Genomic DNA, 11,382 nt, shown 5'->3' with positions numbered 1-11,382 from the left:
CTTCTAAGAAGTTTATAAATTGTTGCGTATATACAAAACAATGAACGCGTTAGTTTAAGTACTGCGCGGTACTGTTTATATCGCCAAGGTTGACTATGTAAAGAAAGAATTTGATAATATGTGAAACGTCTCTCACGTCACTACTCAAAATCACTGTGCGAATGATAATAAAGCTATAACATATTAACAATAGCGCTATATTGTTTATCAAGGTCGAACACGGTGTTATTGATAATTCTCTCGTTGCCGAAATATTTTATGTAATATAAAATATTTGTGCGAGGAATATTAAATTATAGAAGTATTTTAATTTATTGATTAAGATTAATTGATATCAGTTTTGATTTAATTATATATATATATATAATCATAATAAAATATTTCAGCAATAAATTAATAATAATGCTTGATTTTTGCGATGTATAACATGCTAATGTTTATATGCCTTAGCTTTATTATTATTTATACGATGACACTCAAATAGAAAAGTAATAGTGCGCAGACGTTCTAACAAATTTCTTATTATATTCTATATTTTTCTTATATATATTTACATATATCACGATAATAATTCTCGAAGCGCAAATTCCGTGTAATTTATTCATTTAATCAAGTAAGAATTGTAATGATAGGAAGGGGGAATATATAATTTATATACATAAATCATAATTTATTGTAAATATATTAATTTAAATTACTTACCCTATATTGATCCGTTACCCAATCCTCCTTTTTTCTTTTGCTTTCTTTGCTGTACCTCGTGGCACTTGAATCCTCGTTGCACTTGCACTCATTCACGAAAAGTTCCTCGTTGGACTTACAATTGTGTTTAGAGAAAGAATTTGATAATATATGGAACGTCTCACATCACTAGTTCACTGCTCAAGAGCCACTGTGCGAATGATCGTAAGTCAGAAACATTACCGCGGTACTGTTTATATCGCCAAGGTTGACTATGGCCCATATTCTGAATCCTCTTTTATCGATAAAAGTGCCTCTAAAAGTGGCATATAAGCCTTTTGATTGGCTATAGGCCACTTTTAGAAGCACTTTTATCGATAAAAGAGGATTCAGAATATGGACCTATGTAAAGAAAGATTTTGATAATATGTGAAACGTCTCTCACGTCACTACTCAAGATCACTGTGCGAATGATAATAAAGCTATAACATATTAACAATAGCGCTATACTGTTTATCAAGGTCGAACACGGTGTTATTGATAATTCTCTCGTTGCCGAAATATCTTCTGTAATATAAAATATTTGCGCGAGGAATATTAAATTAAAGAAGTATTTTAATTTATGGATTAAGATTAATTGATTATTTATTAAACTATTCATCATGAAGTCTTTCGTTATGCTAATTATTTGCATCTATAATTCGATTGTTTTACTTCGTGTTCTCTCACAATCCCCCCTCCCCCAAATTATATTTAGATTGCCAAGTAGAATGATAAAGTAACACGGATGGAATATATTTGTGACTAAGTATTAAAATAATAATTATTGTCCGTAAAGATTGCAAACATCGATGTGATTATTTAATATGTTGAATTCCTATCACATTAAATCGATTTTCGATTAAATTGTATATTGTTTAACTAACCAGGATTGAGAAAATTTAAAGCATTGGTCGAAATATATTTAATTCTAATATTGTTAAAGAAATATTATAATAAGCATCGATGATCAAAAGATCATAATATATTTAATTCTCTTGTTCCCTTTCATGTATCCTCTGTTTCAATTTTTATTCGCAGTAATGAATGATTATGATTCGATAAATATTTATCGTTGCGATACAGTTTCATGTTATTTATCAAAAGTTATTTAATTTTTAATTATTAATATTTATAGCAAATTATGTTTCGATACTAATTGTAATCGTGTTTAGTACAAAAATTACAATATACGAAGCGTTTCGCACACTACTACTTTATTATTCGAGTGTTACCGTGCGAATGATGACAAAGCCGTGACATGTATAGCGCGCTTGCTATACATCGCCAAGGCCAAACATGATATTATTGATAATTCTCTGCCGAAATATTTTACGTACTACATATACACACGGAATTTTAAATTATAGAGGTATATTTTATTTTAAATTAATTATTAAACGATTGATGTATCACGGAACCTTTTTTTATGCTAATGATTTAAATTTATTTGATTGTTTTACCGCGCTTTTCCGAAGTCAAATTTTATAATATTTAGTTTTGCATTTTAAAAGACTGACTTAGAGTGAATTAAATAAATAAATAAATAAATGATGTTGAGAAAAAGAAAAAGAAGACACATAAATAAATAAATAAATAATAGCGTGAAAAGAGAGAACATACTAATATTTTTATATAATAAATTATTATTAATTAAATTATTTATATTTTTATTTATATTATTTATATTATCAGAGGGACATATATGTTACCCTCTGAGAACATTCGTGGACGTTGGTTTTGTAGTTTATGTCCACGTTTTTAATGTCCACAGAGGGAGTATCGCTTTCAGGGACCTAAAAGCGGGCCATGACATCTCTCAGTCTTCTCTCTGATCTTGGAGTAAAGTGACATTTAAGTGACCAATCAAATTAAAAAGAGCAAAGATTTCTTTGCTTTCATTGGTCAATTAAATGTTGCTCTATCTTCCTATGAATACAATTGGCCGCATTCAGTGGATTCAATAGTTGAAAAACATTACTAGATTTTCCGATGTAATTTGACGCTTGCTGGTCGGATCTGAAAATAGGAACCAATCATATTCGATTGCTATTTAGCGGTTTTTAGTCCGCTCTTAATTTTTTTATGCACGTGTGATTATTTTTGGTTATGTTTTGCTGTATGGTGTGCTGAGGAAAATATAGTGCACAGTTATTACAACACATATTATAAGTATTGACTTTGTATACAATATTGCACATAATTCTAATAAATATTAGAAATCTTAATGACTTAATTTCCTAAAGTTAAATTTTTCCTTGGTAAAAATATCAAGGCACTGTATAATTTTCAAATTATAAGCAATTGAAAAAGACCTTTTCACTAATTAAGTTTCAAGTAAGCAACAAAATTACATTTTTTATTAATTTAAATAAATTTTATTCGAATAAAATTTCAATTATAAACATATAATTGCAAAGATTTATGATATAAGAAAATTGCATGTTACAATTTATAAAAAAAGAATTGACTATAAATTAATCACAAATCTCTTTAAAATTAAGATTGTGAGTTGTGAAAATTTTGCATATTTATTTGTGTGTGTGTGTAGTAAATTTATTTTATATATTTATGATAAAATCTTCAATAGAATGAAGGTTCCCAAGAAATCTGGAGGATTTCAATCTATGGCTCTCAGTTTTCCAGTATTAAAAGGAATTCTCAAACGGGGCTATAAGATTCCCACACCTATACAAAGAAAAGTATGTTATTAAACGAAAGATATTTAGATTTACATTGAGATTATAACATTCTAAGTATAATAAGTCTTATTCAGCATTAATATCAAATTATTTTTCAACAGACTATACCGTTAGCTCTTGAGGGAAGAGATGTAGTAGCAATGGCTAGAACAGGTAGCGGAAAAACTGCTTGCTTTTTAATTCCTTTATTTGAAAAACTCAAAACAAGACAAACAAAGACCGGAGCACGGGCATTGATATTATCGCCTACACGTGAACTGGCATTACAGACATTGAAATTTGTAAAAGAATTGGGAAGATTTACAGGATTAAAGGCAGCTGTGATATTGGGTGGTGATAGTATGGATAATCAATTTAGTATAATTCATGAAAATCCTGATATCATTGTAGCTACACCAGGAAGATTTTTACACATATGTATAGAAATGGATCTAAAATTAAAAAATGTTGAGTACATTGTCTTTGATGAAGCTGATAGGTAATAATTTTCCTCTTATGCATATTTTTAATATTTGTGTTTCTGTTAAGCATCTTAAAAATGAGATTGTGCATTCCAGATTATTTGAAATGGGATTTGGAGAACAGATACAAGAAATTGTAAACAGATTACCTGAATCGCGTCAAACATTGTTATTCTCTGCCACTTTGCCCAAAATCTTAGTGGATTTTGCAAAAGCTGGTCTAAATGATCCAGTTTTACTTCGTTTGGATGTTGAAAGTAAATTGCCAGAAGGGTTAACATTATCGTTTATTACATGTCGCCCTGAAGAGAAATTGGCTGTACTTCTGTGCTTGTTAAAAAGGATTATTAAACCTGATTCACAAACAATTATATTTGCGGAGACTATGCATCATGTGGAATATATTCACCAGGTAATCATTAATATAACCATTTTTCTCGAATATATTTTGTAAATTACTTAAAATTTAGTAATCAAATATACAATATAAAATGATTTTTAAACAGATATTGGATAAAGCAAACATCTCTAATACTTTTATTTACTCAAATCTGGATCCTTCCGCGCGTAAAATAAACGCAGCTAAATTTCAAACTGGCAAAGTAAAAGTTCTTATAGTAACAGATGTTGCTGCTAGAGGAATAGATATACCATATCTAGATTATGTAATTAACTTTAATTTTCCTGCAAAATCTAAACTCTTTGTACATAGAGTGGGTATGTACGTTTGTAATTACTTTTAATTATACTTAATTACTATATTCAGAAATCACAAATACATATAACAAGCATTTAATTGTATTCAGCTATAATAATAATTTACTTTTTAGGACGATGTGCTCGAGCTGGACGTGTTGGAACAGCATATAATATCGTGAGTTCGGACGAATATCCTTATCTACTAGATTTACATCTCTTTCTTGGTCGGCCTTTAACGATAATGCCGACTACAGGATCCATCGAAAACATGGAATCTGCTGTGGGAAAAATGCCACAATCTATGATAGAGGAGGAACTAGGTGAATTAATAAATTGGCACAACAGCTCTACAGATCTTGTAAGTATATTGATTCATAAATTAGTATTAGCTAATTCTCTTTTCCTTTTTTATTTCATTAAGTGAGTATTTGTATTCTCAGACAAATATGCAAAGGGTGTGTAACAATGCTTATCAACGATATATCAGATCACGACCAGGTGCTTCGACAGAAAGTGTTAAAAGAATCAAAGAACTTTGTATAAATGAAGCTGGAATTCTACCGCAATATTCCGATGTTTCTCCTACAGCAGCAGATATAATATCCAAGATGAAAAGCTATAGACCAAAGGGGGTGAGTAAACAAAAACAAGTTATATATCAAGTTATATTTCAGTTTTAATATTCAAATCTTTTGTACATACAATAGACGATATTTGAGATTGGTACAAAAGCGAATTCAGTAGATTATCAAGTGATGAAGACGAAACGAATATTTCACAAAGAAAATATTTTTAATTTTCACAAAAAAATAGAGGACCGCAACACTGAAGAAGTTAACATGACATCAAGTAAATTATTATGCTAATAAATTATATTATATGGGTATATATATATACATATATATATATATATATATATATATATATATATATATATATGTAACAACCATAATTGAGTTTTTTCAACTTTTATAGAAAATTTGCCAAAAAAGGTTAATCTGCCATCCAGCAGTGCGGAAGAAATTAATGCTGCATTCAGTACAGTGATAGTTCCGAAAAAAAGAAGTGGCGATGATTTATATAAAATTTCGAAGAAAAAGAAAACACACACAAAACGAGATGAAGAATATTATATACCTTATTCCGCACCAGACAAGCATACAGAAGAAGGGTAAAAAATCAGTTATTATATCATACATTTTATATTCTAATATATTTATAACTTTTATATAAATATTATTCCAAAGTAATAAAATTAGTCTCTTATTACACTATATTTTAATTTAAAAAAATGATATTTTAATCTCAGTTATTATCTTTATCCTATTTAATATTTTGTTTTGTTTTTACAGTTTAGCTGTTAACACATTTGCCACAGAAGCTGATAAAGCACAAATGGATTTGATAGCAGATAACGAAGATAGCCAACATCTTCAAAAGCAGTTAAAAAAATGGGATCGGAAGAAAAAGAAAATGGTCACCATTGATAGGGTACATATATGATTAATATATATCTTTATATGTTATCTTTCATCATAGAAAAAAAATGATTTGCTATGCATTTTGTCGAAACAGGATCCGAAAGCGAAAAAAATACGTACCGAATCGGGTGTATGGATACCTGCTACATATAAAACAAATCGGTATAACATGTGGAAGGAAAAAAGTAAAGTTGATGAAAATGACAACGAGAGTGATAGTGAAGAGGAATCTTTACAGACGCAAAAGTGTAAGTTAATATACGACCTTATATCAAAAAATATTGAATCTAATCATAACATTTGTTCTACAAATTTCTTGTGCATATCGATTCATTCGATGCGTTCGTTATCATTATACATAAATCCTATTTTTTTTCGTATATGATACATATGAAGTGATATAAAATCTATAACATATGTAACGCGATCTATAGATTTTTTATTGCTTCATGCGCATCGGAAAACGAACTCGAAAAATACTGTAAAATGCTGTTTGTTTTATTTCAGTGCGAACAACAGCAAATACACATTGGGCGCGACACAATCAGAAACTGAAAGACAAAGTTAAAACAAAGAACGAGCTGAAGAAACCTGAGCAAATCTTAAAAGCGCGTAAATTACTCGAGCAAAAGCGCCAAAGAAACGGTAGGAAAAATAGTAGAGGTAAAGGTAAAAAAAATCATAAGAGGAAGCATTGAAACATTTTTAACTTTAAAATATGTTCATATTTTAACAGTATATGAACAAAAAAAAACAATTATTATAATTACATTATATTTTGTAATATAGTATATTTTTTCTATCTGGAAGTTATTTGAAATATTTGAAAAAACCAACTTTTCAAGTCTTTGTCGTTTAATTATAATCATTAACAATGTTATATACAAGATAAGTATAAGACGTAACAATTTTTTAAACTTAGAACAAGATATAATGTGTATAATAAATTTTATACACATCCATGTGCATATATGAAGTAAATATTTATTTATATATATTTATATATAGTAATGCAAATATGATATATTTATATATACAATGGATGACGCAAATAGGACGCATTGGCTAAAAATAATCGTGATCAATAATATCTCTCGAAAGCACAGTGACCTTATAAGTGAGTGTTATATGATTTAGATTTGATCTTGCATCATCATAATATAGTGTCTGTGTTGCACAATTGTGGGGTCTCCATAAGGTATTACGAAGACTCGCTAAGCCCGCTTTTGCGCGAAGCCTTAAGAAATTTTTGCGTCATCGAGAAACGAGCAACTTATTCGCAGTTATAAGTCGCTAAAGAAGACGTTAGTGAGCTGATGGTGCCATAAATTTTATTGAATTAATCGTTGGCGCAAACTTATCTCTGAGCGCCGTAAACATCACGAAATGTCCGCATGATGAAGCAAATGATCTGTGAGCAGCTTCCGCGAGAACACAATGTATCTGGTTATTTTACATCTAAACATGTCTTAAAAAAATTAATAACTATTACAGTCCCATGTCATCACTTTGTAAATATATCATATAACACGCGATGTTTGTCGGCGTTTTAAATATTACGGACAGAACTTGGCGTGAAATAACAATAACAAGTTGATGCGCAACACTATATCTTACGATTATCTGAAATATGTGTTATCGTGTCGATGTTATCGCTACAATAGCTGTCGCGTGAGCGACAATTCCTATAATTTAAGATTCCAAATCAAGAATAATAGAATACATCTATCAGAAAAGAAACTACTTCAGAGATTGTATATGTATATGAAAAAAAGGTACAATGCAAGTAATTGAGATATCGATTTCTGACAGGTAGTTTGCATTGACTATTATTAACAGTCAATTAACATTGGATATGCTCGATTAAGCTTGCTATCTGTGTCATAACAAACCCTTCTCCCTTTATATCTGTTTGCCCCAGCTATGATCTAAAAAGCAACACGACGCCAATCGGCGGTTAATATAAAGCTAGGATAACGATGTAACCGGATCTCAAAGAGACTCGAATTACTCCGATTTCAATTTCTCTCAAAGCCAATGCGTCCGACAGTATCTTGACAACATACGTAGTTTATACGCAATATTTCTTTCGCCGCTAAATACTTCTAGAATCTTTTCTTATCAGCGAAAGAGAGATAGATTTCGTGCTTGCGATAGCGTTCCTGTAATCATGACTAACATTTCTCTTTTCTCTTGTTTGCCCTCTCCTTTTTTCATCTTTTTATTTTCCCATGTCTTTCTTTTTCGTTCTTGTTCTCTCTTTCTTTCTCTTTTGCCCTCTCGCTTCAACTATCGTGTTGCAATCTCACTAGTCTTTTAAACGCGTCTTCTAACTCGTCTATTTGTCTATTCGTCTTCTTCTCGACTGTGCTATTCGAGCTCGACCTTCCCCTACTCGAGTGCTTTTAACGAGAACATCTGCGCTGCTACAACAACGCGACTCAGCCGACCCTCCGGCCTAAAATAGAGATTATTATGATAGAGCATCTGTGTAGCGCGAGTGTTGGGACGAAGAGAACTCTCGGCGAAGTACGAGAAAAAGTACAGCATCGAACGGCGAGTTTACTGGCGCCGAGGAAAGCCGTGTGTATATTTTTGGACGTCCGTATGCACGATACACGTGCAGCATAAAGTACGACCGATTGCATCTCATAAAATTAGCTGCTTTGTCCGAAAACACGTGAAAATTAGTACATATAAGATATCATTCTCTCTTTTTTCCCTCACTCACGTGGTTCGATTTTGGGAAGAGGATGCAAGAAAAGAGACTCGAAGAGACATGAATCTGCCTCTCTCTCAACTATCTGTCATATCATAGCATAGTATCATTTGCAAATTACAGACATTAGCATGGAGATTGCATCGAGACATTACATGCTCGGAGTTTACGTAACAAGTATTTTTCGCACATTATAAGAGCTTGCTTTGTATCATCAATGATAAGAATTGAATGATCGCGATATTTTCGCTTTTGTTTTCTACCGTATTTTTTCGCCATTTATCACGATTACATTCACAGAATCAAACTAAATTTAAATTTAAAATTCCGTCGGAATAATCAACAATTATGCGCGACGAGTTGACAAGCTTGATTCTTCTATCAGCCATACGCATCTCCGAATCTTATCGCGTGTTCGTTTCATCGTGGATAATAATTCAGTCGCTAACGAACGTGCGTGAAAAAACAAAGCATACGCTCGGTGGTCACGTTACTACGTATATATTACACGCGCTGCGCGAGAATCACGTGTCGCGTCTCTGCCGCCCGTTGTCCGCTCCCCCGACATCGGTATGCGCGGCATTAATTCATGCGCAAGCGAATGCATACACACGGACGTGCTCTCATTCTTACGCCGGCGTGTCCAGGCGGCGGCGCGGCGTCGATCGTCGACGTCGTCGACGAAAACAATCGGAGGAAGTGGGGAAGGAACAGTGGCGTAATAGAGGAACGAGCGGAATGTATTCAGGATCCCGCATAATTTAGATACCCCACAGAAATTCCATAGTATACTTTCCCACGATCTCGATCATCCGACTCGCAGACTCGATGTGTAAATATATCGAAGTATTATTCATAAAAGTTTTATGATTTCTGTTTTTTTGTTAATTTTCTCTTTTTTTTCTTTTTCATCCTTTCTTCTCTCTACATTCTCTGCATTACTCTTTCTATCCTCTCTCTCCTTTTTTTACCTGAAGCGTGCGAGCTACGTTATTTCGTTCAAGGTTCCATGATTCATTATTACGCCTCTGAGAAGGAATGTCCTCCACAATTCACGAGCCTCATCACTAACGAGCGTAAATTTCAATGAATTCAATATAATCTCAGAGTGGGAGACGGAAAGACGGAGAGAGAACGTCATGATTTCATTCTATTTTAATATACGTTTTTTGTGCCGTCCGCTTTATTCAGATCAATGACATATCGCGATAAAAATAACTCTCTTGTATTATACGTATTCTGATATATCAAAATTCCTCAGCTTTCAAATCAAGAAAGTTGGTTGATTATATATGTGGCGCATTTACACTTTCTAAGATTTTTAAAAATATATTCGAGATACATGATTTCTCCACATTTCTTGATATTTTATCCAACTGAAAACTAATGAAAATTAACTCTTTAAAAAAGAAGAAAAATGTCATGTGGATAAGAAATAGTTTACACATTAATTTCTCCGTTTTTAATTTTTTTTATAAATAATGTAAAGAAGAACTTTACAGATATAATTTCTTATAAGGAAAGATGTTATTTTAAAATTAAAATAGATGAGTGCCGCATCAATCTGAAAGAACATTATTCAGAAAAAGTAACATCGCTGTAAGAATAATCTGTGTGTGAAAAACGAACAAAAATGATGTAAATCAAAAGTATCTCAGTTCATAGTTCACAGACCGCCCTTGCGTCGGTCCATTATACTTTGTCGTTGCACTTGGCGCAGGGTCAAGTCTGGTCGCATCACTATTGACGGTTACAAGCATCATCAGGTGTCAAATTCCTCAAATAATATCCTGCAATTTTTATTTATAACGAGTACCTTATGTACGAGTTTTTAAATTGGAGAAAGGATTAAAGGAAAAATATGTTTTTTAATATTAAAAGAGAAATCACACACGTACAAAAATGAAAAGTTTGTTTTGTTTCTTTATCATCAAAAATATCACATTCCGATATTTTCAGATTTGATATATGAAATACAAAAAGGAACTTGCATGCAAAGACTATAATAGAAATTTTGTGTTAGACATCATATCAGAGAGGATTATAGATAGTTTTAAATATAAGATTGCTTCAATTAACAGCTTTCTTTGAGTTAATTTTAAGTTAATCATTTAATTAAAAATTGTTCTTTACTCCAAATACAAAAAATCTTATTTTTCATCCAAGTAGTGACAATCTTTCATTTTAAATATATATGAAAAATACTCGAAATTGCCTCATATTTAAAATAATATTACTCTCTCTTCTCTGCAAATCTTAATGTAAAAAATCTTGTTACTAGGAAAAGATATCTGATATATTATTTAAGTTTTAAATTTTCTTGATTCCAATTTAAAGAAATAAATATGTAAGAAAATATGTATATAATTTAAATATATATATATATTAATTTAAACTTTAGACTGTGTAAGTCATATTTAGATCTTGGCTCAATACATTGTCACGGGAACCTAACTAAAATAACAATTGTAATGCAACATTATTGGCTACAGTAATTTTGGAAAATTTGTGCAAAGGTAGAGAATTAGAAAACAAGACAATAAAAAAAATACAAAAATTACTATATTTCAAGAGAGAGGAACATCCAAAAAAAAGAAAAC

General features: G+C 31.3%; 1 protein-coding gene across 2 annotated transcripts; it reads left to right on the top strand.

The window, feature by feature from the left end:
• The first annotated feature begins 2,783 nt into the window (after nucleotides 1–2,783).
• On the top strand, nucleotides 2,784–6,907 carry LOC145971669 (ATP-dependent RNA helicase DDX54). 2 transcript variants are annotated; one of them, XM_083099581.1, is made up of 12 exons: nucleotides 2,784–2,892; nucleotides 3,311–3,422; nucleotides 3,524–3,900; nucleotides 3,980–4,295; nucleotides 4,390–4,600; nucleotides 4,714–4,940; nucleotides 5,023–5,214; nucleotides 5,290–5,431; nucleotides 5,558–5,753; nucleotides 5,935–6,073; nucleotides 6,158–6,311; nucleotides 6,571–6,907. In XM_083099581.1, the coding sequence occupies exons 2-12, from the start codon at nucleotides 3,312–3,314 to the stop codon at nucleotides 6,759–6,761; spliced, it is 2,256 nt and encodes a 751-aa protein (XP_082955707.1). In that variant the 5' UTR covers nucleotides 2,784–2,892; nucleotide 3,311; the 3' UTR covers nucleotides 6,762–6,907. The 2 variants fall into 2 exon arrangements, with proteins under 2 accessions (XP_082955707.1, XP_082955706.1); XM_083099580.1 differs by having other exon boundaries at nucleotides 2,822–3,057.
• Nucleotides 6,908–11,382: the final 4,475 nt, after the last annotated feature.

This window comes from Camponotus vicinus, unplaced genomic scaffold (assembly GCF_025532165.1).
Source record: "Camponotus vicinus isolate PSW18456_S1 unplaced genomic scaffold, iyCamVici1.0 SCAF_5, whole genome shotgun sequence".
In the NCBI taxonomy this organism is placed as follows: Eukaryota; Metazoa; Arthropoda; class Insecta; order Hymenoptera; family Formicidae; genus Camponotus; species Camponotus vicinus.
The sequence above is the reverse complement of the archived record's forward strand: the minus strand, read 5'-3'. Positions and strand labels throughout refer to the sequence as shown.